This window comes from Balaenoptera ricei, chromosome 1 (assembly GCF_028023285.1).
Source record: "Balaenoptera ricei isolate mBalRic1 chromosome 1, mBalRic1.hap2, whole genome shotgun sequence".
Classification (NCBI taxonomy): Eukaryota; Metazoa; Chordata; class Mammalia; order Artiodactyla; family Balaenopteridae; genus Balaenoptera; species Balaenoptera ricei.
In genome coordinates, this window is record NC_082639.1 from 192,105,773 (window position 1) to 192,128,820 (window position 23,048).

The 23,048-nt window shown below is 59.9% G+C and overlaps 1 protein-coding gene across 3 annotated transcripts; it reads right to left on the reverse strand.

Annotated features, from left to right (window-relative positions):
* Nucleotides 1–645: 645 nt before the first annotated feature.
* TMEM9 (transmembrane protein 9) lies at nucleotides 646–14,391 on the reverse strand. Of its 3 annotated transcripts, none has more exons than XM_059943196.1 (6): nucleotides 14,341–14,391; nucleotides 13,801–13,902; nucleotides 12,671–12,762; nucleotides 8,955–9,063; nucleotides 6,836–6,967; nucleotides 646–1,566 (listed from the first exon to the last, which is right to left on the reverse strand). In XM_059943196.1, the coding sequence occupies exons 2-6, from the start codon at nucleotides 13,864–13,866 to the stop codon at nucleotides 1,420–1,422; spliced, it is 546 nt and encodes a 181-aa protein (XP_059799179.1). In that variant the 5' UTR covers nucleotides 13,867–13,902; nucleotides 14,341–14,391; the 3' UTR covers nucleotides 646–1,419. The 3 variants fall into 3 exon arrangements, with proteins under 3 accessions (XP_059799179.1, XP_059799187.1, XP_059799170.1); XM_059943204.1 differs by lacking the exon at nucleotides 14,341–14,391 and adding an exon at nucleotides 13,403–13,521 and having other exon boundaries at nucleotides 13,801–14,299; XM_059943187.1 differs by lacking the exon at nucleotides 14,341–14,391 and having other exon boundaries at nucleotides 13,801–14,285.
* Between the last annotated feature and the right edge of the window lie 8,657 nt (nucleotides 14,392–23,048).

Below are 23,048 nucleotides of genomic sequence, written 5' to 3' on the forward strand. Positions count from 1 at the left end.
CTTTGCAAACTGAAATGCCCACCCCACCAAGACCCTGGCTCAGGGCTCCACACGGAGGCTTCTCAACACTTTGACCTGGACAAACCCCGCGGGAAGACATTCAATCAGATCCAACTGGGCCGCCAGGCCCTTGTTTCTGCCTGGGTCCCGGACGCACCCCCGCCACACTTCCGGGACGGATGGATGGATGTGACTCAGCCCCGGTGGCCCCTGGACGCTTCTCCTGGCAGCGCTCTTCCCCTGGCTGCCCCCATCCCTCTCTGAGTACCCGGTGGTTTTCATTTGGGGAAACGTACGGGCTTTTCAGTGAGCGCCACGTACTGTATCTGTAAGATACTGCCATCAGACACTGTTCAGAGTTTCAGGGGACTCTCCCACAAAGGTGAAACACAAATACACTCAGGACAGTTCCCAAGGGCCAGTTCACCCCCTGCCCCCTGCAGGGAATGGAGCCTGAAAGGAGCAGCGACCCCGCCCAGGCCCCCCGTGGGCTCCGTCTGCCACAGCCACCTGGACTGTCCGCGCCCTGCCTCTCTGCCTGGACCCCTCAAGGACAATGCTCCTGTCCCCTCTCTGGGTCCACCTGTGAAACACTCTTAGTCCTTGAAGTCTCTTGAGATCCACAAAGTGAGACAAATAAGACAATTTCACGATGCTTCCTTGATTTACAAGTAACAGAAGGATGACATTCCTCTCCATGCACTGGTACAATGAATTCAGGGACAAGTGTCAATCTGAGGACAGGAGCCCAGGCGCTCAGAGCCACCGCTCGGCCTCGGGGTCCTGTGGTCCCACCAATGGCTCAGCAATTGCAGACCGGGGCGGGAGGGGGGGGCATTGCCTGGCTTCCTGAAGTGGGAGCGGGGGCCAGGAGGCAGAGTAAGCAGGCTCCTCGGCTCTGCCTGCACTGATGGGAGAAGAGGAAGGGGAAGGGAAGCTGGAACAGCGTCCAGGTGTGCCCTGAGGACAAGGGTCGGGCTGTGGCATCAGCCTTCCCAGCAGAGCCGTCCCGAGGGCTGGAGCGAGGCCATGCCAGGGCCGAGGAGTCGGGTCGGGAGGAAGCCGGCCGTGCCTTCCTCTCCCACACTCAGTTCCTGATGACCGAGCTCCCAAGATCTGGAGCCGGGAGGGTGGTGAGGAGGGAGCAAGGTGACACGGTCGCTCCAGTCCCGAGGCCCCCAGCCCTCCCCCACTGAAGACCGCCTGAGCAGGCCAACAGACCATGGACCCAGCGCTCTTCCTAGATTATGCAGCTGAGCACATGTCAAAAGAGAGGGAGAAGGAAAAACGCCCCGGGCTTTAAAGGGGAGACCCGGAGGGTGGCACTGAGTGGGGAGAGTGGCCAGCTCCGTCCAGCCCCGGAGGCTGGCAGGCGTGGCCTCCGGCGCTGCCTTGACCGTGACCTGGCGGCACTGCTGCCTAGCTGAGCATCTTGTGCCGGTCGAAGACCGTCTTCCGCTGCTCCTGCACCTGCAGCTTCCACCGCTGCTGCGCTCCCTCCACGCGCTCCAGGACCGTGTTCGCCCGGGGCCCGGAGAAGGTGGCGGCCGCCACGGAGCGAGCGTCCTGTTGTGGGAAGAAGAAGAGGCTTGGCACCGAGAGCCGGGGGGGTCTCAAACGCCTGACATGGAAAACAATGCCAGGAGAGCGACCCCAAAGGCCTCCCCGAGGGCACACCCAGTACAGGGCGCCCGCGGCTGCGGGACGGGCGGGGGCCTGGGAAGCGGGGGCTCTGGTCAGGCCCGGCTGCACCCCAGACTCGCTCCTGACCCTCGAGAGGAGCGCGGAGGGTCAGCACAGAGGACGCGATGACCCTGTCGTTCGAGGAGAGGCACCACGTGCCCCCACGGCTGGTAGCGGGCTGCAGAACTCCTCGGCCCTGCCGGCCACGGCCAGGACAGCAGGGAGACCCCCAGGACCTGCTCTGCCAGAGGCTGGGACCCCAGCTCACTCCCCGAAGGACAGTGTCTGGCAGGATGGAGCTGGGAGCTGACCCTTCGTGCCCCTTCCAGAGCCGCTCCGGCCGCCCTCCCCGCTCTGCCCCCATCCCCTCCCCCCGCCCTCAGAACTGTCGCTGTTGTCAAAGGCAGCATCTTCCCCTAATTACCACTTCTCTGCCTCTGAAGCTCCAGAGCCCATGCATTTCCTGCAGGACCCGAACCTGATCTTTGGGGGGAACTGGAGCCGAGGGCCAGGCACACAGCCCGGGGGATTTCCTCCCCAGCTCTCCCTGCCTCTCATCTCCTGCCACACACCTCTTAAGGGATTAGCACACCTCTCTAAGCCCAGGGCCGCCCAGCAACTGCAACTCTGCTTCTAATGCCCCGAGCTGGCACAGCTTCTGTCGCCATGCAGCTGCCAGGCTGGGGAGGTAGGGGCGGGGGATGGGGGCGAGGAGGGGAGGCAGTGTGCCGGCGGCAGGTGGTGAGGCTGGTAGGTCATCACTGCCGCCCGGAGCTCTGCCCAGGGTGAGTTAGAGTCGGACGCTGCCCCCCGGGAGCCCTCAGCCCGGGAGCCCACTGCCCGGGACCCCGAGGAAGCCTGCTCTGCCAGGCTGGATGAGGACCACGGCAGCACCTCAGGGGCAGGTGCCGGAGCATCAGAGTCGAAGCCAGGACCCTGGGTTCTACAGCTGGGCCCTGGGGGGCCACCTTCTCCCGGCCTCGGCCACTTAGCAGCTGTGTGTCCCTGACAAGCCACTTGATTTCCCCAAGCTTCAACTTAGTAAAGCCGGTCTTCTTAGGCTTCTCTGCCTATACCGTCAACAGGAATTACATTCACTTGATGACCCAGTGCGGAAACACACGCACACAGCTTCACACAACGCTCAGCATGACGCCCTCTGACGTCCTCCGCCCTGCTCCATCTCACTGTTTTCAGTGCTGGTCACGACTCAGGACCTCGTGGGTGACGCCCCACACCGACACACACGGTTTATGACCAGGAGCGGGGTACGGCAAGGTTACATACACGTGTAAAGTCCTCAGCACACTGCTGTCAGAGTTGGAGCCCGCGGGGTGTTCAGTTTCCTTCCTCCCCAGCAGTTCACGGTGGGAAGACGACTGTGGAATCAAACCTGGCTTTGCACCTGGGCTCTGACCCTGGAGCACGACCCTGGGTGACACCCTGTCCTCTGAACCTGCTTCCCACCCACGGATGGAGCCCGCAGGAGCGTCTTCGCAGGGACAGTAGGCGCACAGCGTTTAGCGGTGCCTGGCAGATCACAAGCGCTCAATTCACAGCAACTGTCAGTGTGAGACCCACTCCCAGAGCCCCCAGGCAGGAGGGGGGACCTGCCCTTGAAAGTTCACCAGTGTCACTACTTTTCAGATCGTCCCTTCCCGGTTCAGGACCAGCCTCTGAGTGGCCGTCTAGGTGAGGGGACACTGGAGACCCCCGTGGAAAGCTGTTGGCCCCCCAGGACCGAGCTACCCCGGCTCCGGGGCTACTGGGACTTCTCTCCCCGCCGGCCTGCCCACACTCTCGTCCTCCTGGGAGCCTGGGGGCAGGCCTGGCGGGGCGGAAAAGCGCCGCCTGCCCCCTCCTTGCACCCTTCCTGGCCCCGGCTGCTCTCCTGTCCCGTCGGGAGAGTGTCTGGAGGGAAAGCAGAGGGAGCCAAGAGCAGCGCATTAAGGAACAGCTGAAATTCACCACAGGACCACTCGTTTTTCCTTCATGTAGTCTTGACAAACAGGTCCTAAGACAGGAAAGCTGCAGCTGAGAGGCTCTGCACTTCCACCACTAATAGTCTGATTAATGGGTATTAGAGACGCCACGTCTGTCCTAGAAACGCTCCGAGCGGGGCCTGGTCCTCACCGGCTCTGCCGTAGGAGAGATGCTACCACTTCCAACCCTCTTACCCCCCAGGCTGGGCCTCTGGGCAGTGAGGGCAGGAGGGGGAGCCCCGCCGACCAGGAGGAAGGCGCCTGCTGCCGACGGGGCTGGACGGGCCTGAGGGTGAACGTCCCTGGGTGCCGGGCGCTCCCTTGGCGCTGCGCCTGGATTATTCCCAGGCTCACGAGACTGGCTTACGGGCTGTGTGATTCTCATCTGCGGCTCTGCAGCCCAAGGTCACAAAGGACTTGGACCCGTGTCTCCCGAGCCCCACATTCAAGCCCTCTGGGCTGGCTGAACCATGCGCGCCTGGCCTGGCCTCCCTGCCCCCGGCCTCTGGCCTTGCTCTGCCCCGTGACGGCCTGCAGCCAGGCCCTGCCCTGCCACCCCTCGGCCTTCCTGCCAGCTTCAGGTCAGGGCCCCGGTGAAAGGTCTTGCTCTCAAGGCTGCAGAAACACTTGTAAAGCCGCACACTCGGCATCACAGCAACCACACTGAGACAGGAGCTCAGACTCGGAAAACTAACCAAAGGGTTACACACCAGGACAGCGAGTGCAGAGCTGGGACTCCAGCCCAGGATCACAATCCCAATGCCACGCTCCTAACGGCTGGGCCACGAGGTCCTGACGGCCGTTCTAGAGACGTCCGCCGGCCCTGCCCTTCCTCGTCCCCCTTCCTGCTCTGGGCTCAGGGGGACGAGGGCCCTGTCCCTCTTGGGATCCTCGCCACCCTGGGAAGGGAGGGGCCGTGCAGCAGCCCGGGGTCCCCAGCTGCCATCACTCCTGCACACCCCTCTCTCCCCCCCACTCCCGCCCAGTGGGCTGTGGTCTCGGGGGACCCTGCAGAGCTGAGGCCCACGAAGTGAGGCCCAGAGACACCCACAGCCTCGCAGGAACCCTTCCTTCTCTCTCTTCAAAGGGGGCCAAACCTACACATCTAGCACAGCTCTGTTTGCCGTTTCTGCCCCAGCAAAAAGGCTGGCTTCCTCCTTTCAAAGGGCGTCTGAGCCGGGGGATTAGTCCTGATGCTGCTGGAATCAGGAAAGGCAGCGCCCCGCACCGGGGGCCCACCGGGCCGGCCGGCACCTTCAGAGGGAGCGGGGCTTTCATCTCCTCAGCGCTGTGGGCCAAGCCCCCTTCCTCTCTGTCCTCGAGCCCCAGGGCAGGAGCTCCCAGCTACAGGAATGGGGGGACAAAGCCAAAGGGCCCCCATCCTGGGGTGCGATCGACCCCCCCGACTCCTGCGGTGTGGAGGGGAGACTTCTCAAGGTCACTGAGTTGCACAGGCCTAGAGCCTGACTTTCTTCCTCTTGGGGTGAAAGCTAAGTCCCCCGCCCCGGGGGGACCCCATCCTTCTTAAGCTCTTCAGAGCACTTCCAGAGATCCAGCTCACCCACGCAGGGCCTCCTCCCCTTGCCGGCCCCAGGCCCGGGCGCCACCGCGGTCTCCGCTCCACTCAGCTCCAGCGGCCCCAGCACTTAAGCAGCCCCTCCCCACCACGGAAGAGCCCCGTGCCAGGAAGCCTTCCCACACTAACACCGAGGAAAAGTCACCCCCGGCCTCCCCCGCCCCTCTCCTGACATCCTTCTATCCCGCACCCCTGGCTGGGGGCTCTGCCCCGGGCTCGGACCCTGACGGTGGGCCCAAGGTCTGTGTGTCTGTCTGCACGGGGCACCTGCAGGACCTGAGTACAGCGGGAGCAAGAGACACAGGGACGGGATGAGCTGGGGGGCCAAGGATGGGGTCCATAAAGAACCGTGCGGCTTGCCCTCCTATGGGGCTCCGCAGCCAGGTGGCACACATGCCGGGGGCGCCGCGGGGGGAGGCCGCAGAGCCGTGTAATCATGGCCCATCTCTCAGCCGCTCCCCATCCAGGACTGCCATTACCGCACGCATCCCCTAATCCCGGGGTACTCACCCGCGCCGCTCTGCCCCCAGCAGAGCTGCCATTACCGCGCATTAATAACCAGGTAGGCGCGCGAGATTTCCTCCTGGACAAAGACCACCCAACTGCCGGCCCCCCGCCTCCCAGCCCCAGCTCCACCGGCCGGGCGCGTGTCAGCAGGAGGCTGGGGGCGCCCACCCCGGAGGGGTCGTGGGGTCCAGGGACGGGCCAGGCCCCCTCCCTCCCTGGCATGTGCAGGCCTGCCCCGTGCGGCCGGGCAGCTTCGCGCTGAGGTCTGAGCCCCAGCCCCTCTTCTTGGTGGGACCCTGCCCTTCCCAGCTCCACCCGCCGCGTGCGATGCTCTCAAGGGCGACGGCCCGCCGGCGGCGCAGCCTAAGCCTGGTGCTCCGGCGACCACTCACCCCTTCACCCCGCTCACCTGTGTCTCTGCAGGAAGAGTCCCTCTTACACGTGTTAGCCTCCCGGCTGTGGTCCCTCCACCCCGGCTTTACGTAAACCAGGGTGAGGCCAAACGCTCCGCACCTGTGTGCAGCTGGTTCCCAGGGAAGCAAGCGTCCTGAGCCCCAGCTGCCTGCAGATGCCACCCTCTGGGGCACCCCTCCTCCCTCACTGCTGTCTCGGGCACACATGGCAGCTGTGCAGGCCCGAGGGGGCGAGCTCGAGGGGCACAGGCCGGGAGCCCCCGACACCGTCACAGCTCTGTGCGCGGCACACACCACCTCTCACTCCCACAGAGCTGTCTGCGCCTCCTGTGTCCCACCCGGGGCTCCCCTGCCTCTCCGGGTCCACTGTCAGCCCGACACCAAGGTCCGGGCACCCACACGTGGCTGCCTGGCGGGCTCACTGCCCCTCTGCCAGGAACGCGGTGGGACAAGGAGGCTCCCCGGCCCGTGCACTGACGCTGCCTGGTGCCACATCCGGGAAAACTCGAGGCTGCCCCCGCCGAGGAAACACTGCAGTCCGGGTGACGCGCAGGACACCGAACGGGAGAAGAGGCGACCGGAGCACTGGGGGAGGGGAAGACAGCCGCCACCTAGGCCCCAGGGACGCTGCGTGCGGCGGAGGGACCGGCGGGGCCGCGCTCAGAGCCCGGTACCTCGTTCTCCTCCTCGTTGTGCAGCCGCTCGGTGTAGGCATCCGGCTTTCGGATCAGAGGGTCCACCAGCATCAGGAAGGCCATGTAGAGCAGGAGGGCGCCCACCACCGACAGGTAGATGACGATGATGACCTGCGAGCGGAAGAGAGCCAGCTCGCCCTGTGGACGGCCACCTGCCGCTCCTCTCCCTTGCAGTCTGTCTCCACCGGGCAGCGCGGCCTCAAGTGCTGCCTGCAGACGGGCCAGGAGACCGCGGGCGCGGAGAACGACCCACTCCACCTTTACTGACTGTGCCCTCGGTGGTCGGGACCCCACGAGAACCACCAGTTCTCTGGCAGCACAAAGATGACAGATGAGACGCCCCCAGGAGTGGAGAGCGGGGAGGGGAATCTGCCCGGCCAGAAGGGGGCGGGGGGAGCGCCCGTCAGAGAGGGAAGAACCGAGCCCTGCTGAGGGCAGCACAGGGTGACGGGGTGGGAGCTTCAGTCCCAAGAGGGCGAGTCACCGTCAGGGGACAGAGGGGACAGGCAGGCGGCCACAGCCCCTCCCTGTCAGTCACAGCAGAAGGTGAGGCTGGGGCAGAAAGACAACTTCCAGAATCTCTTACATGCCTGGAGAGCCTCCCAAGCTGCAGTCATTTTTGTTTTACAGAAAAGATTCAAGGAAGCTAATGAGATGTTTCCCAGTGTGGGTACTCCCGGCACCTTAGGCAGGACCCCCCAGGACGCTGCCCTCCATGGTCAGTAACACACCGCAGCTACGGGGCCACAGTCCATCTCCAGATGTCCCCCAGGGGCTGAGACTCCCCTGATGCAGACCCCCAAGGCCACACCACCACCCTCAGTCCCAAGAATACTAAGTGGTGGCTGTGCCTTGAACCCGGATTTGCTGACCACAACTCCTATGCCTTTTCTCTCCCTAACCGCCATGCGTCACTGCTGACCCTAGCCCCGCGTCTCGCTGCGATGGGAGCCGAGCTTGGTCCACAGCCAAGTCCAGCTGGACCACGCCCCTCCCTGACCAGGGCATCTTTAGACAGGGTAAAGGATCAGAACTCTTGCCTGTACCCCAGGAAGCGGGGGGCGGGACAGGGCTGACTCTCTAACAGGCTGAAGCTGGAGGAGGGTCTCTCTGGTCTCTTAGCAAGGACTAGAGAGAAACTGGGGGATTAGGAAGTGTATCTGATGAGGTCCCCACGTCAGGAATTCCCTTCCAATTTAAGGTCTTGGGGACCTGGTCCCCCAAGCATGGGGCCAGGGGATAAGCTCAGAGGGGAAGGGGTGATGGTAGGGAGGGCGGACAGGCAACCGCTTCCACCTCAGAGGGGAGAGGATGAGCACCATGGGCCAGGCAGGGAGGACAGCGCGGAGGACCACCTCCCCTCCAAAAGAGCCTCAAAATGGAAGCCCGATGGCAGGCTTAGGGCTGCTGCCAAATTCCTGCGGGTTCTTTCCTGATGCTATTTCCAGACCCTTCACCAGACACGCAGAAATAAGCTTAAAAGCTGGACCAGGAGGAGCTTATGTTGGAAATCGGCAAGCATGGCCAGGCTCGCCCTGGTTTGGGGTGTGGTGGGGAGTCTGCCTGGAGGGGACCAGGGACCAGGCCTCTCCATGTCCTCACTGTGTGTTGGTGGCCATTCCACCACCTCCCCTGAATTCACTGATGCCCACGAGAACGGGGTTCAGGGGACGCAAGGGGGGCGTCTGACGCCCATCCTGCCAGGCCCGCAGCTCTGGTGTCGCTCTGGAAGCTTAACCAGACTGGAGGCTCCGGAGGGCGGGCTACCTCCTTTCCAACATCCCTTACGGTGCCCAGGACACAGCGGGAGCCCCGAAAACGTCTACTGAACAAATGGAAAGCGAGAAGGTAGGGGAAGATGGGAAGCGTCGGGGAAGGGGTCTCCAGCCCCCCTCCCAGGTCCCCCCTGCGAGTGTGATGGCGTCAGAGGGGAGAGCGGCTCCAAGGGGGGTGGGAAGGGGGTCCCTGTGCTGTGACCCGGCCAGCCTGGGGGCCAGCCCCCCAGCCCCGAGGAACGCTGCAGAAGGAAACAGGACAGAGGCGGAGGGCGGGGCGGGGCCGGGCAGGGGGCGAGGGGGCGGGGCGGGCCGCCGGGCACCTTGATGGTGGTGGTGCTCCGCTCCTCGTACTTGCACTCGCACAGCAGACAGTAGGCCTCCACGTCGTGGCCGGGCACCGGCATGGGCTCCACCACGTGCAGGCAGTTGCTGCAACAGACAGAGGGCTGTGGGGGCAGCCGGGGGGCTCCCCAGGGAGGGGAGGGTCTCTGAAGGGTCAGGCCGGCGGGACCCCTTTCCCAACCCACAGCCTCACGAGGCCCTTGCCCTCCGCGCCTCACCGGGTGGGTGTCCCAGCGGCACAGACTCCACCCCACCCCCACCCCAGTCCCTCGGGTCCAGGGTCTGTCCCCGTGGCAGGCAGCACCTCCGCCAGCCCCCCTCTGACCCACGAATCCACCGCAAGCCGGTGACTCTGCCTTCTTCAACATCTCTGAACCCCACTTCCCTATCCCCTCCCACTGCTGTGTCTCAGCCGGGCCCTGCCCCCAGGAGCCTGGCGCCCTGGGCCGGAGCCTCCTCTGGGAGCTGCGCCTCTGGGAGCTGCAGGGGTGGCGCCAGATGACCCTCCAGGCCTTTCCAGCTCTGGCCCGGGCTGTCCCAGGGGCCCTCAGGCTCAGGCGGGGATTCTGGCAGAGGCACCAACAGTGTGGGCTGGCATGTCCTCCACAAGCCTCTGTTCCCCCTAAAAGTCCGTATGTGGAGGGTGTGATTTCACCTGAACCTCTGATGAGCCCACTTCCAGCGCTGGGCACGTGGCTCCCTGCTCTAACTCAGCCCCTGCCCGGGGAGGGGCCGCCGGACAGGGCCAGGTCCACACCCAGCACTGGGTCATCACTCCTGGGACCTCCCCTCTCCCGGGGCCTCTACCAGCCTCCGAGGCCCAGATTTCTCCCTGGGTCTGGAAGGTCACTCTGGTGCACCAGTGGGACGTGTGGGTTCCCCACAGGGATGTGTTCTCTCCCCAGAGAATCAGTGAAACCGTGACATGTCCCTTTTTGGGGATCAGTGATAGCGCCTTAGGGGAGAGGGTTACGGAAGGGCAAGCTGGTTTAAGTCTCTGCCGTCTGCAGGTGACGTGGGTCACTTCTCTGGGCCTCGGTGTCCTCATGGACACAACAGAGGCTGAACTTGATCAGCGTCCTTCAAAACGTGCTCCCTGGGGCACGCCAGGACCCTCTGTGCCGGAGGGTGGGAGGGAGGGGCCGTGCACGCTCAGCCGGGCCAGTCCTGACTTTGTTTTACACAATGTGTTTCCAAAACAGATTTGTTTGAAGCCTGTATTTTTAGCAGTGTGAGAGACACTGCACTAGCCAGCTCTGGGACTGCCTCTACAGTGTACTCCTCGGGGAGCTCCACCATCAGGGCGAAGGTGTCGGGGTTTCTGCCCCTCACAGGCACGAGGACCCCCAGCACGAGATGGCAGAGCGCCTGCCACACGGGAACGTGGCCTGTGCGGCTCAGACACCCTGGCTTCAGCCCCCTCAACCAGGGGGAGGCCCAGGTGTCCTCCTCGCAGTGGAGGGACCATGCGGAAGGGGCCGGAGGACACACCTGGTCTCCTCTGGCCGCGGCCTGAGGTCTAGGATCACAGCGTCAGGCCCCACCCCTCCCCTAAGGGGCTCCAGGCGGCCTGTGATGCCTCCCCTCCCTGACAGGCCAGGGTCGCTGGGTCCCAGAACCCCGGGGACTTGCGTCCCAGCCTCAGGTTCCACCCACCAGCCTTGGTGGAACTGTTCCTCAGGCAGCCCCCTAATGCTGACTGCCCAGGGGAAGGAGATAAACCACAGCCTGAGAGGTCCAGGTAGGACTCCGTCCTCCATGGCATCCACGCTTGGCTTGGGGCCTTACTGTGGCCCCAGCGCAGAGACAGTGCTGGTACAATGTGGTGGTGCCTGAGGGATGTAGCCTCATTGCCTGGTGTCGGGCTGAGACAGTCTAGCCGTTTATTCCTGACGCTATTTGAACTGTAACCACGAGATACAAAGAGGTCACAGGGGCTTCCCCAGGACTCCAGGTCCTGGGGCTGTGTAACTCCATCAGGACGGGCAAAGACAGAAGGAAACTTGGGCTTCCCTCTTGGGCTGTGGCGTAAGTCGGATGACGGTCACCTTCGTGGCCTCTAGGAAGGCATAACAATATACATCACTAATACTACCAGCTGACATTTATATGGCCTCAGCATGTGCTGGGAATTGTTCTAAGTGCTATACTTACTTGTACATGCGTTGCACAAGTGTGCGCTCGCACACGTGCACACACACACACACACACACTCTTATTTAATACTCAAAATACTGCCACCGCTTTACAGATGAGGAAACTGAATACACTGGGGATTAAGCAACTTGCTTCACAATGAACAAGGAGCAAAGCTAGATTGGAAGGCAGGCAGGGTCGATCCAGAGTCTGCATCTAACCAGACTGGTTCTCAGAAAATCACACACTCAGAGCTGCACAGGTTCAAAATCCCCAAATGCTGCTCTGGACCAACTGCATCACGATCACTTATTTAAGAAAAAGTTTCTGCTGTGCCCCACCCCCCATATTCACTGAATCAAAATCTTGGGGGTGGGGTGGTATCTAACGTACAGCGTGGTGACTATCATTAACGACACTGTATTATATACACTTGAAGTTGCTAAGAGAGTAGATCTTAAATGTTCCACCGCACCCACACCTGCACGGTTACCCTGTGAGGCGATGGAGGTGTTGTCTAACCTTGTTCCACAATAGATACATGTATCAAATCACGTAACCTTATACAACGTCACATGTCTGATTCATCTCAATAAAGCTGGGAAAAACAACAACAAAAAAGAACCCAAAAAGCATGGCGGAGGGGGTGCTGGGACTCTGTATCTTCTCAAAGCCCACCTGGTGATCCTGATACCTGACCAAGTAGAGGCCACGCTGACCTGGGCTCCCCCGTGTGGCGTAACCGCTCCACGGGGACCTGATGCAGGCGTCACCGCACCTGCGCTCAGGGCCCTCCGGGACGAGAAGCCCCTGCTCCTGAAACGGCCTGCACGAGAAACGCCTCAACTCACACCTCAATCTGGCTCCCTGGAGCTCTCCCCGCTGGCCCCAGCCCTACACCCAAGCCACACGGTGCGCCTCAGAGCACGCCAGCCCCTCTCCTGCCCTCTCAGCTGCGCGTGCCCCCAAGTCCTCTCCTTAAACCGTTCTTTCCAGGAGAGCATGTTGAAACTTGCCTTCAACAAGCTGATGTCCTTTCTCTGAATGATTTTTTGATTATTTCTCTCTTTTTTGAAGTGAGGCATCCAGAAATGAATTCAAGACTCCAGGAGTATAATGTAAATTCTCTTTGGGCCTCAATCTCTGCAACTATAAAATGGGAACACAACCCATCCCACTGCCTTCCAAGGTGGTTAGACACTGGCATCAAATGACGCGTGTAACAGAGCTTCGCCAAGAGCACGCAAGTAGGCGAAAGATCCCACGGTATGTGGCTCTAATACTTACCTCTCCCAGCTTCTCTGTTACCATTTTGCAGGTATGAACAAACACCCAAATCAAAGCAAATCAAAATAACAAAATCCACTCCTCTGACCAGGAACCCCTCAGCTGGAATTAAAGACATGTGGACCCTATTTCTAATCGGTTGTGTGACCAGGGACAAAATATTCCTTTGTAAGGTTCTCCATAGAAATGGGAGAGCAAGCTTATCTTCCAGGGGTCCATGAACCCCAGTCAACACCCACAACCTCAAGGGCCAGCCTGGGCAATGCCTTACCAGTCCTTCTGTGACACATTCTGGTTGTAAATGTGTCCACTGATGTTTCTATATGGTGGACAGATGCATTTGCACCGGATATCTTCAGAACTCTGCAAGAGAAAGCACAAATCAGGTGGGCAGGGCCCCTGGGTTCAAATTCTAGCAAGACTCTCAACTTTCAGTTCCCTGTTCCATAAGGTGACCATATGAATGCTCTCGACCTTCCCCCAGGCCCAAGTTCAGCAGGAACGACTTCTGCAGGAAGGATGCTACATCACACGGTCCTCAAGAAACTGTCTGGGGGCGCGAATGATACCCACGGAAGGCTGCCCAGGGCTGCCACTCCCAGGTAGGGGGCTTGGGGGAGGGGCAAGCAAGGTGGCAAGGCCCAGAGCAAGGTGCTCTGGGCCTCACACCTGTGTGTGTACCCGGGTCCAGCAGTCTTGGCGGCTGGCCTCTTCCCCCAAGCCCACCTCCAACTTCCTAGGTTAGGATCAGGGAAGGAAAAGGCTAGGGTGAACCAGAAAAAGTGGACGTTTCCATGGAAACACTCAAGCAACCCCTCTGCAAGTTCTCCCTCCCTGGAATGGGTCAGAGACAACAACACAAAATTTTCATTCGAATTAGCATTCCTAGGAGGAAGTGGAAACAAACCCTGAGACTCAGTCTGATTCAAAGCCTCAGTGATCTTCATAATCTCAAATTCCCAAACCCAGCTCCAGGCCATTACCCCTAAGGAATGGAAGTCACCTCGAGTGCCAGCTCGAGTCCCAGCTCGGGGGTGGGTCCCCTCCATCCAGCAACCCGCATCTGTGCAGACTTCACACTCCTCACATTACGCCCACTCCTTAGGCTACTGGAAGCTCCGACTAGGGCAGAAGGCACCCAGGAGCAAAGGAAGAAGGTACTGAGAACTTAAGACAACTTCCCCAAACACAGAACCCTGACTGGAATTCCACCTCTGGCGTGCCAGATCCAGACGCGTGCCCCGCAGACCCCCCCCCTCTCCTGGAGGCCTGCAGCCTAGGGCCGAGAGAACATGCCCCGGCACGACGGCCCGAAGGGGAGTGAGGGGCCGGGCTGGAGCAGTAGCCTCCCCCGCTGGGATGCCGAGGCGCAGGCAGGGTGGTCGTGCACGGGAGCTGCACCTTGTTGGCTTGGGCTGGGGGCACCAGCAGACTTCCGACCACGGCCACCAAACACAGGAGCTTCATGCTTCTCAGACTTTCGGGGCCGGCAAGACCGCCCACCTGGAAGAGAAATACTGAGGCGGAGAAGGGGCGGGCGGCCACGCAGCACCCTCGGCCCCGGAGCGAACCGCCCTGCTCGGGCACGGGAGGTAGGTGGGAGCTGGGCCCGGGGTTCTGGGCCTTCCAAGCCCGGTCCGCGAAGGCGCTTCCCTCTCCCCCAGGCCTCGACTTCCACAGCCAAACTGGCGCGCCGGGCCGCGGGGCCTCCTGGGCGGGGCCACGGGCCTCGGGGCCGCCGGACAAGGCCGGCCAGCGACCCCCATCTCGCGTTCCAACGCCCTCCCTCATCACCGCCCGCAGCTCCTCCCGCTCGGGCCGAGAAGAAATTGGGGCGCGGAGTCTGGGAGCCCCAACCCCACGGCCGCCGCGACACCCGGACCCCAGGGCCCTCGCGACCCCCGCGACCCCCGCACCCTCCCCCAACGCACGTCTGCTAACCTGCGAACCCCGCCTCGGCAACAAGGGACGCGGCCGGCCCCGCCCCTCCAGCTTCTATTGGCTGCGGGGGATGTCGCCGAGGCAACAAGGCCCGCCTCCGCCTGGGCGCCGGGGCTCCGCGCAAGGGAGAGGGAGACATTTCTCAACCCGACCAAACAGGAAAAGGGAGCGTCTGCAAGCGAACGAGAAGCTGGGAAGGTGTGGCCTCCTTGCAGCCGCAGAATTCCACCTCCGAGCTCGCTCCTCCCCGTGTTCAAAACCCAGGGTTTCGGAGGGGGCCTAAGCTGTTCAGTCTTGCCGTTTTATAGAGAAAGCACTTGATAAACAATAAGCTGGTAACAACAATAACGATAAAAGCAGATTCAAGGGCTCTGTCCTCATCCACAATTTGGAGATGTTATCTGAGTCGCATCTTTGCTGCAGAGGGCGGCCCCACCTCTCCTCCCCCTCCCCGCCAGGAGGAGGAACCCTGGCGGCGAGGGGCGGGCTGGGCCCCTGAAGGGTGCGCCCCGCAGCTCCCAGCCTGGTCCCCTGGTGCTGGTTCTGGACCCGGCAGATGGGGGCAGGATGTGCGGGGGGCGGGGGAGGTCCGGGCCGCTGAGGGGCAGGGGTGAACTCGGTCCCGCTGCAAAGGAAAGAGAGAGGAGTCGTCCGAGTCTAGGGCACCGACCCTGGTGAAGACACCTGGGCTTTGGTCCGGCTCTGCAGTGGTGTTACCTGGAAGACACCTCCCCTCTCCCGCCTCTGCTTCCTTGCCTGAAATGAGTTGGTTGTATGCAAAGACCCTTCAGTCGATATTTTGGGATTCCGGGGCCGGGGGGGGGGGGGGCTTGATGTGGCCCGCACTGGGGGCCGGCCTGAAGCCCGCCCCCCCATGCAGGTACTGTGGATTGTGGTGGGCGCTTCCTGTGGGGATCTCTGGGTTTGTGTTGGTCCCTCCTACTGATATGTGTCCCTCCCTGTATCCCCTCCACCTGCAGGGTCCCTGTTTGCTGAATTGGGTAGATTTAAAATCTGCCAGCCAGAGGACCGGCAGGAGGCACCACAGTGGCACACAGAGCTCGTGGGCTTTGACCCTAGGCCAACCAGGGCACCAATCCTGTTTCCTCTCGTACTAGTCGTGAGAACTGGGGTGGTTGGCTTATCCTTTAGAGAGCCTCGGTTTCCACATCCATAAAATGGGGATAATATGACCTACTTTCAGGATATAACTAGTCTATATGTGCAAAGCACCTGGAACAGTGGGGGCTCTGTCAATGGAGACCATAGCTCATTCTGGAGGTCAGAGTGGCTGCTTTGGGGAGCAGGCTGGGACAGAGAGAGGATGCCTGTCACGTGGGGGCAGAAGGGACAGTTCAGGCACTGGAAAAACACCCTCCCTCCCCCCCATACACCTCCTATGTGGTGGTGGAGACCTTCTTGGGGACAAAAGCAGAGGGCCGAGTCTCGGTCACCTCCAGCGCATGGTCCTCTGACACCCGACACTAAAGGTACCCAGTGCTGGTCTCACCATCTTCACCACAAAATGGAAGCGAGGCCTCCCAGCTTCCTCTGTGCACCAGCATCCTGCACTTCTCAGGAATGCAAGGATGTGTGTATCAAATGATCTTTGACTCTGTTCTCTCCTGTCTGCACCTCGAGTCTATGCCAGCGACCCTAAGGGACAGCCATCATTGCCCCGCTGGCATACTGCACTCTGTCCTCCTGCTTCCATCCTGTCTTCCATCCAATCCTGTTTTCAGCACCTCGCTCACGGCTCTGTAATCCCTGCGAGCACCCTATCGCATCAACTCGAGACCCCTCCACCTGGTGTCCGAGCCCTGGCCCTCCCATCTCAGCTCTGGTTACCCCCCGCCAGCTGTCTCCCACATTTGGCTTTGCTCATACCAGTCCTCTTGGCAGGATGACATCGCCCCCTCAGCCTGCATCTCTCTCAGACCTCTGCCCCAAGCGCTTCTCTTCCAGAAACTTTTCCCAGGTAGCCCTACCTGACCCAGTGCGCCTCGTTCCCGCACGTCCACCGTGGGCCCTGCGTTTAAGAGCCAGGCCATTGAGAGGAGTCTGAACCTCTTTATTCAATCCAATTCCACAAGCGTGTGCCGAATACTGTCCAGATGCCATGGGTTTATTATTGTTATTTTAAAACAAGTAAATGAATGTGAAATTTCTGTTAAAATTTTAATGCTGTAAATATCGATAGACATGACGACATAAACAAAGCTCTTTGGGGGTCCTCAATAATTTTTAAGAGTGTAAAGGGGTTGTGAAAATGGGGAAAACACTCTTGTTTCTCTTACTGTACTCAGAAGTGTGCAGCAGCACTTCTGACACCAGATGTGAGGGTTTCCACAAACCAAGCAATTCTTCGATGCCCGCTGGCTGTCTGACACTTACTGCAATTAGCACAGACTCATGGGTTCAGGACTCATTCCCATAAGGCTGACCCCTCTCCCCCCACTTCAGGTCCAGTGACAAGTCCTGCTTGTCACCTGTGCTTCTGACTGATGGGTGTAGATCAGGGTCCCTGCACCCTGTCCTTGGGCTCAGTGATTTCCTAGTATTGCTCACAGAGCTCAGGGAACTCCTTTCCTTACTAAGTCCCCTTTTAACTCTGAGAGCCTGTGAGTCTGACTGTGTGATCTTGGACTTCTTGGAACCTCAGCTCTACGTCTATAAAACTGAGGTTGGGGCTTCCCTGGTGGCGCAGTGGTTGAGAATCTGCCTGCTAATGCAGGGGACACGGGTTCGAGCCCTGGTCTGGGAAGATCCCACATGCCGCGGAGCGACTGGGCCCGTGAGCCACAGCTGCTGAGCCTGAGCGTCTGGAGCCTCTGCTCCGCAACAAGAGAGGCCGCGATAGTGACAGGCCCGCGCGCCGCGATGAAGAGTGGCCCCCACTCGCCGCAACTGGAGAAAGCCCTCACACAGGAACGAAGACCCAACACAGCCAAAAATAAACATAATAAATAATAATAAATAAAAAAAATTAAAAAAAAAAAAACTGAGGTTGGATTAAGGATTCTTCAACACCAGACAAATTCACTGAGCTGCTTCCCAAGGGAGCCCAGATGATGAGTGACACGTGTCCCCAGTCACTGGCTGTGACTCAGGCAGTCAGGGTGTTTGGTTGTAAGCAACAGAAACCGATTGCTAACCAAAGGGAAAAGGGGGTTTGTTGGAAAGAAGTGGGAAATCCATATAACCTCAGAAATGGCTGAAAGGCAAGGTGTGGAGAGGACAAAAGCTACAGCACCCCTGTGGCACGCCACAGGGGTAAACCGGCAGCAGACGGGTTTCCCCTCATCCTTGGACCACGACTCAGTTCCCTGGACTAGCCAGGTCTCACATCTGCCCCTTGACAAGAAAGATCAGCCCAAGGTCAGCCCCGAGACTGAAATCGGAGGCCTTTACCAGGGAAGGGACAGTCAAGGGTCCCCCACGTATACCTCCCTCTTCTCTCCCGCTCAGGGTAGCACCTCAGAGCTCAAGGGAGTGAGTATGTGATACATTTCATCAGGAATAATCTTCATTCTGTTCTAGCTTATCTTTAGAAGTGAAAAATGCATCCATCTGGATGCTTGAGTTTTCACCGACAGCACATGTGATGTGTCCTCACTGTGCGGGGGGAGGGGGGCTGGGGGTTGCCAGCGAGCTGGGAACACGACTCCCCCAGGAGACAGATGCGCTGGTGGACTTGCCATCCACAGCGGGTGTCGGGTGCCTGCTGAGTGTCCAGGGCTGTGATCGACACCGAGACTATTTAAGCCGGTGCAAAAATGGAAAGGTCACCTATTTGCCCCTTGTAGATGCAAAGGGCAAGTGCAGCGTGTGGGGCTGAGTGGGGTGGGCTGGCCCAGGAGGACGCCTGTCTGGCCTGGACCCCTGCGGCCTCAGCGTGGCCCCCGCCCTACCCATGGGCCCCTCACACCCTGACTGTCCAATCCCCGTCCCCCATCAGTGAGGCTCCGCCCACGACTGGACAGCTGGGGTCCTCTGGGGAGGTGGCGCCCCCAGAATAAGGACAGTTCTGTCCTGGGCCAGCAGCTGTCACCTGAGAAAGACTGAGATTCCCCACCCGGCAACAGCAAAGAGGCTTGTTGTGCCCAGACGGGCACAGCTGGGATTCCCTGCGGTGGTAATGAACCTGGGGGAAAATGTGACAAATCCCCGGACCTGCGCTGCTGTGGCTTCTCATCCCTAGGCCTTCCCGACAGGGCCCCAGCCTGGGTCTGGCAGGCTGGGGGAGAAAGCTGCGGGGCGGGAGTCTCATCCTTCTCCTGGAGCCATGGGGGAGCTTGCATGGTCCCGTGGGCGTCCTGGGCTCCAGCCCTGGGCCCCTGCCCATCCAGAGGGCGACTGGAAGCAGACACTCGGGTTGCAAAGCGAGCCGGGCACAGTGGGGGGCGCTGGCCACGGGCTCTGGCGCCGCCTGATTTACTGAGCCCGGAGGTCACGGCTCCTGCAGGTCCCGCTGATCCCAAGGGACACGGCAGCACGGAGACACTAATCAGCGGCTTTTACACGAGATAGTACCTACTCTTCCTTACGCACCTCCAATTGCTGTCATAGCTGGAGGGACTGGCGGTTTTAGAGGATTTCGGCTCACGTTCTCAGGCGCCCGTGGGACAAAGACTCCGGGAGGGGTCAGAGGCCCCGACCCCAATCTCGGAGCTGCCCCCGCTCCAGATCACAGCCTCTCTCTGGACTCAGTTTTCTCACCTGTCCAATGGGTGGAACCAAACCTGAGGCATCTCACTGCCTTTTAGGGATGAAAGAGAGACCCCACCGAGTGTTGGAAAGTTAAAGCCCGTCAGGAGTGGAGAGGTTCCGCTGCTTGTGAATCTCACACCCCTCTCTGGCACACTTGCTAATTTCCTTTTTCAAAAAGCTTGTAATTGACTTGAAGGAGACCAGCCTACCTGCTTGGTCAGAGGAGGGTAGGAGGTGGGTATGTGTCGGGGGAGCGACTTGGTGGGAAAAGGCTTCTTATTTGCAGGGATTCTCTCAGGGATGAAGTAAGGGGGGGAGGGCGGGGAGGGTGACTTCATAAAGGCCCCTGTGATCAGAGCCCTGGGTGAGTCCAATTGGAGGAGGAGGCTCCTAGCAGGAAACTGAGGCCCAGGCAGGGTGTGTGACCTGCCCAGGGGACACACCTGTCTGCAGAGTCGCTCTGGAATGTCCTCCCTGACTGGCTTTCCTCCCCCCCCCAACCCAGTAGAAGTCGGCTTCCAGGATTTGGGCTTTTCTCCCCAAGGGCTAATGGAGTGGCTTCCTGCTTCCAAAGCGGTTTCGAGCCTGACAGAGCCGTTCTCTGACACTGTCCTCACGCCGGGGTCAGCAGGTTGGGCAGTTGAAAAGCATTCCCTGGTGTGGGATTCGGCAGGCGGAGAGCCGCATGGCACGGCGCACCCGATCGGTTTACGGCCTGCTGTTAATAGAGCCATCAATCACGGCCAAGTGCAGCTGGCCTGCCGGCTGGGCCCTAAACCAGAGGCCACCTTCTCCATCGGTCACCCCAGGGCCCGAAAACCCGTCCCAGAAAGGAAGCGGGAACACGTGCTCCCGACGTGATGACGCGAGCACACACAGCTGGGGTCTCCCTCCTGGCAGTGGGCTCCCCCAAATGCCCCGACCCGAGTAGAATGCCTGACACAGTGGCTGGCACACATCAGATGCTTACTGAATACTTTAGAAAGGAGTCTGGTATTTGGGAGGCTTTGGCCCCAAACGTCAGGAGAGAGGGAGGGAGAGCTGCTGGGGGTTTCAGCCACCGACTAGACAGCAGATACCCCATGGCGGGAGAGGCGTCCACTTAGCGCAGGGCAGATCCTTCCCTGCGAGGGGACAGTGGGGTGGGGGCCCCGGCCGGGTCAGCGGGCTCCAGATGTGAGCTTCACGGTTCAGAGCTTGCTCCTCTTCCCACGGCGCCAGGGGCCTGCATGGCTCTGGATCCTGGACATCTGTAGCGCCTCTTGGATCTATTAGGGTCAAGACCAGGGCTCAGGTGGACCAGCCTTCCAGGTCTCCCGACAGAGTCCTGGATAGTTCAGTGCAGAGGGACTAGGAAGGCCAGCCATCCTGTTCCAGAATGTTCTACTCCAGTTAGATTGTGCCCTGCACCAAACACTGAGCCATCAGGGCCCCTTAAGTTCTAAATCAGAGGACGTATCTGCTATTTTTTTTGCCAACTATTTATGTTAATGCTCAAGCCTAAAATAAGAGCAAATGAACATAAATTAGGGGAAAGGATTGACTAACTGGACTGACTCTCCAGCCCCCATGTGTATGGACTTAGCAGGCCAGCCACTCTGCTACATATTATTCAAATATTATCTCACAATTCCCAACAACCCTGCAACGCAGGTGTTATTTAATCCTCATTTTGCAAGTGCAGAAACGAAGCTGCAGGGGGGTTAAATTATCTGATCAAAGTCCCAGAGCAGGAAGTGGCAGAGCTGGCTTTCACGCCCGGGCTGTCAGGCTCCAGGGGTCATGTTTCAACCACGCAGAGAGGATGGGCCTGGAAAGAAGCTTCCAGCAGGTGGTTGTCAGACTCAGACCTCTCCCAGAGGTCCCCCCTCCAGCCTGGCATGGGTAGCCCTCCCTGGAGAGGGGAGGTGCGGGCGACCTCTTGGGGGGGACCCTTCGGACAGACAGTCCTCACGCTCTCCCTGGAGGATTCCTGGCTCTCCGACCTCACTTGCTTTTCTTTCTGCACCGTCCAGGCTGGTCCCAGACTCCTGATGGCCGTCAGCTGTCATCGTGGGCCCAGCAGAAGATGGCCGTCAGCTGTCATCGTGGGCCCAGCAGAAGAGTGTGCAAGCCCCTGTGAGATTAGGGGTGATGATGGGCCTGGCAGCCGCCAGGGCACAGGATCACTTGACAGGCATCTCTATTTCACTGTCACGAGGGCCGAGCCTGGAGCTCTCTCCCAGCTCCTGCAGCTGCCCTGGCCTCCCTGTGACCCAGCGCATCTTGTTTCCATCCATCCGACCCTCCCCTCACAGCTGCGGTTTTCATACTTTTTGGTCAGAGCCTCTGAGCTATCCCTCGGTCATCTAGTGTCACCCCGCACTGAGGGCCAGAGGGCTAAGAAGCCCCCCACCTCTCCTCTGGAGGACACCCCCTCCTCCCTGCCCACCGAAAGCTCTTCTTAAAAATATTCATCCGAGGAGGTTCCCTGTCCCCGCCCCCCCGTTCCCTCAGGGGGGAGGTTTCCAGGAATTTGTTGGGGGTACATACAGAGATTTAAAGTATCCCATTCATGTAGCTCAGGGGTCTGCAGAGGGCCAGAGAGTGAGTATTTTATCAGGCCACAAGAGTTCCCTTGCCACCATGCGATTCTGCCGTTGTAACACAAAAACAGCCTTAGAAGATATGTAAGTGAAAGGGCTAGAATGTTTCCAATAAAACCTTATTTACAAAATTAGGGACTTCCCTGGTGGTCCAGTGGGTAAGACTCCGCGCTCCCAGTGCAGGGGGCCCAGGTTCGATCCCTGGTCAGGGAACTAGATCCTGCACGCCGCAACTAAGAGCCCACATGCTGCAACTAAAAGATCCCGCACGTGGCAACTAAGACCCGGCGCAGCCAAACAAATAAATAAAATATTTTTTAAAAACCAGACTGCCCCAGATCTGCCCTGGGGGCCAGAGTTGCCAACCCTGTGATAGACAGCAGTTTAGGGGAGTGGCCTGGGTGGGGCACTCTGGCTGGGGCACACCCTGCACAGCTGGGGCGCCTGCCTCACCCACCCCGCAGAGATCCTGAGCGGACAGAGGCCTTTGGGGAGCACTGACCAGGGTCGGGTCTGCTGTCATGGAAGCATCCCGGAATGGGGCCCCAAGGCGCTGACCGCTGGAATGAGTTCTCTTGACCCGGGCAGACAGCCTTTGCCCTAAGGGAGGAGGCCCCCAGCCTTATCACTGGCTGACACCCTCATGTGCTGCTGGACTGATGCGCTTGGCAGAAAACCCCAAGCCAATGCTCCTGAGGTCGTGTGTGGTTGGTGCGGTGCTTCCTGTCTGCGAGGTCTTTGGTGGGGAGGGGCCCAGAGGAATCCTCTCAGACAGAATGATTTCATTTCCTCTGGGGCATCTCTGTCTTTTCTACCCCGAGGCCTCTGCATATGCTGTTCTCTCTCCCGGAACAATTTTCCTCCATCTTCTGCGCTTAGCTAAGTCCTGCTCTTCCTGTCACTTTCTCCAGGAAGCCTCCTCGGATTGTTGAGCCCTGACAATCCCGTCGCTTCATTGTAATCACGTGCTTGCCTGGATCCTCGGCTAGAACATGAGTCAGACTGAAAACCCTGTAGGCAGGACCCCAGCTGCCACCGGCACACAGCAGCTGTTCAACAAATACCTATGCAATGAATACCTGGATCTCACCCACGTCACTGCGCAGAGCTTTCCCATAGCTATTGTGGGAATAAATGTGTCTGTCACATCCTCTTTAAACTGTCCAAGAAGTTTGAGGGTGAAACAGGGGGGAAGGGGGCAGGGCACAACTTTTGAAAGAATGACATAGCCCAAGGACATGACATAAACTGATTAGAACCGAATGGGTGCAAGATGGCAGATGAGTTGACTTCCATTAGACCTTGAGCCTCAGGATACGCTCACTGTAACACATCAGCAAGCTGAATGACACACCCACAGGTGCCATGACAGTTCCAAGGCCAACCAGAAGGATCAAAAAATGGGTGGTGGTC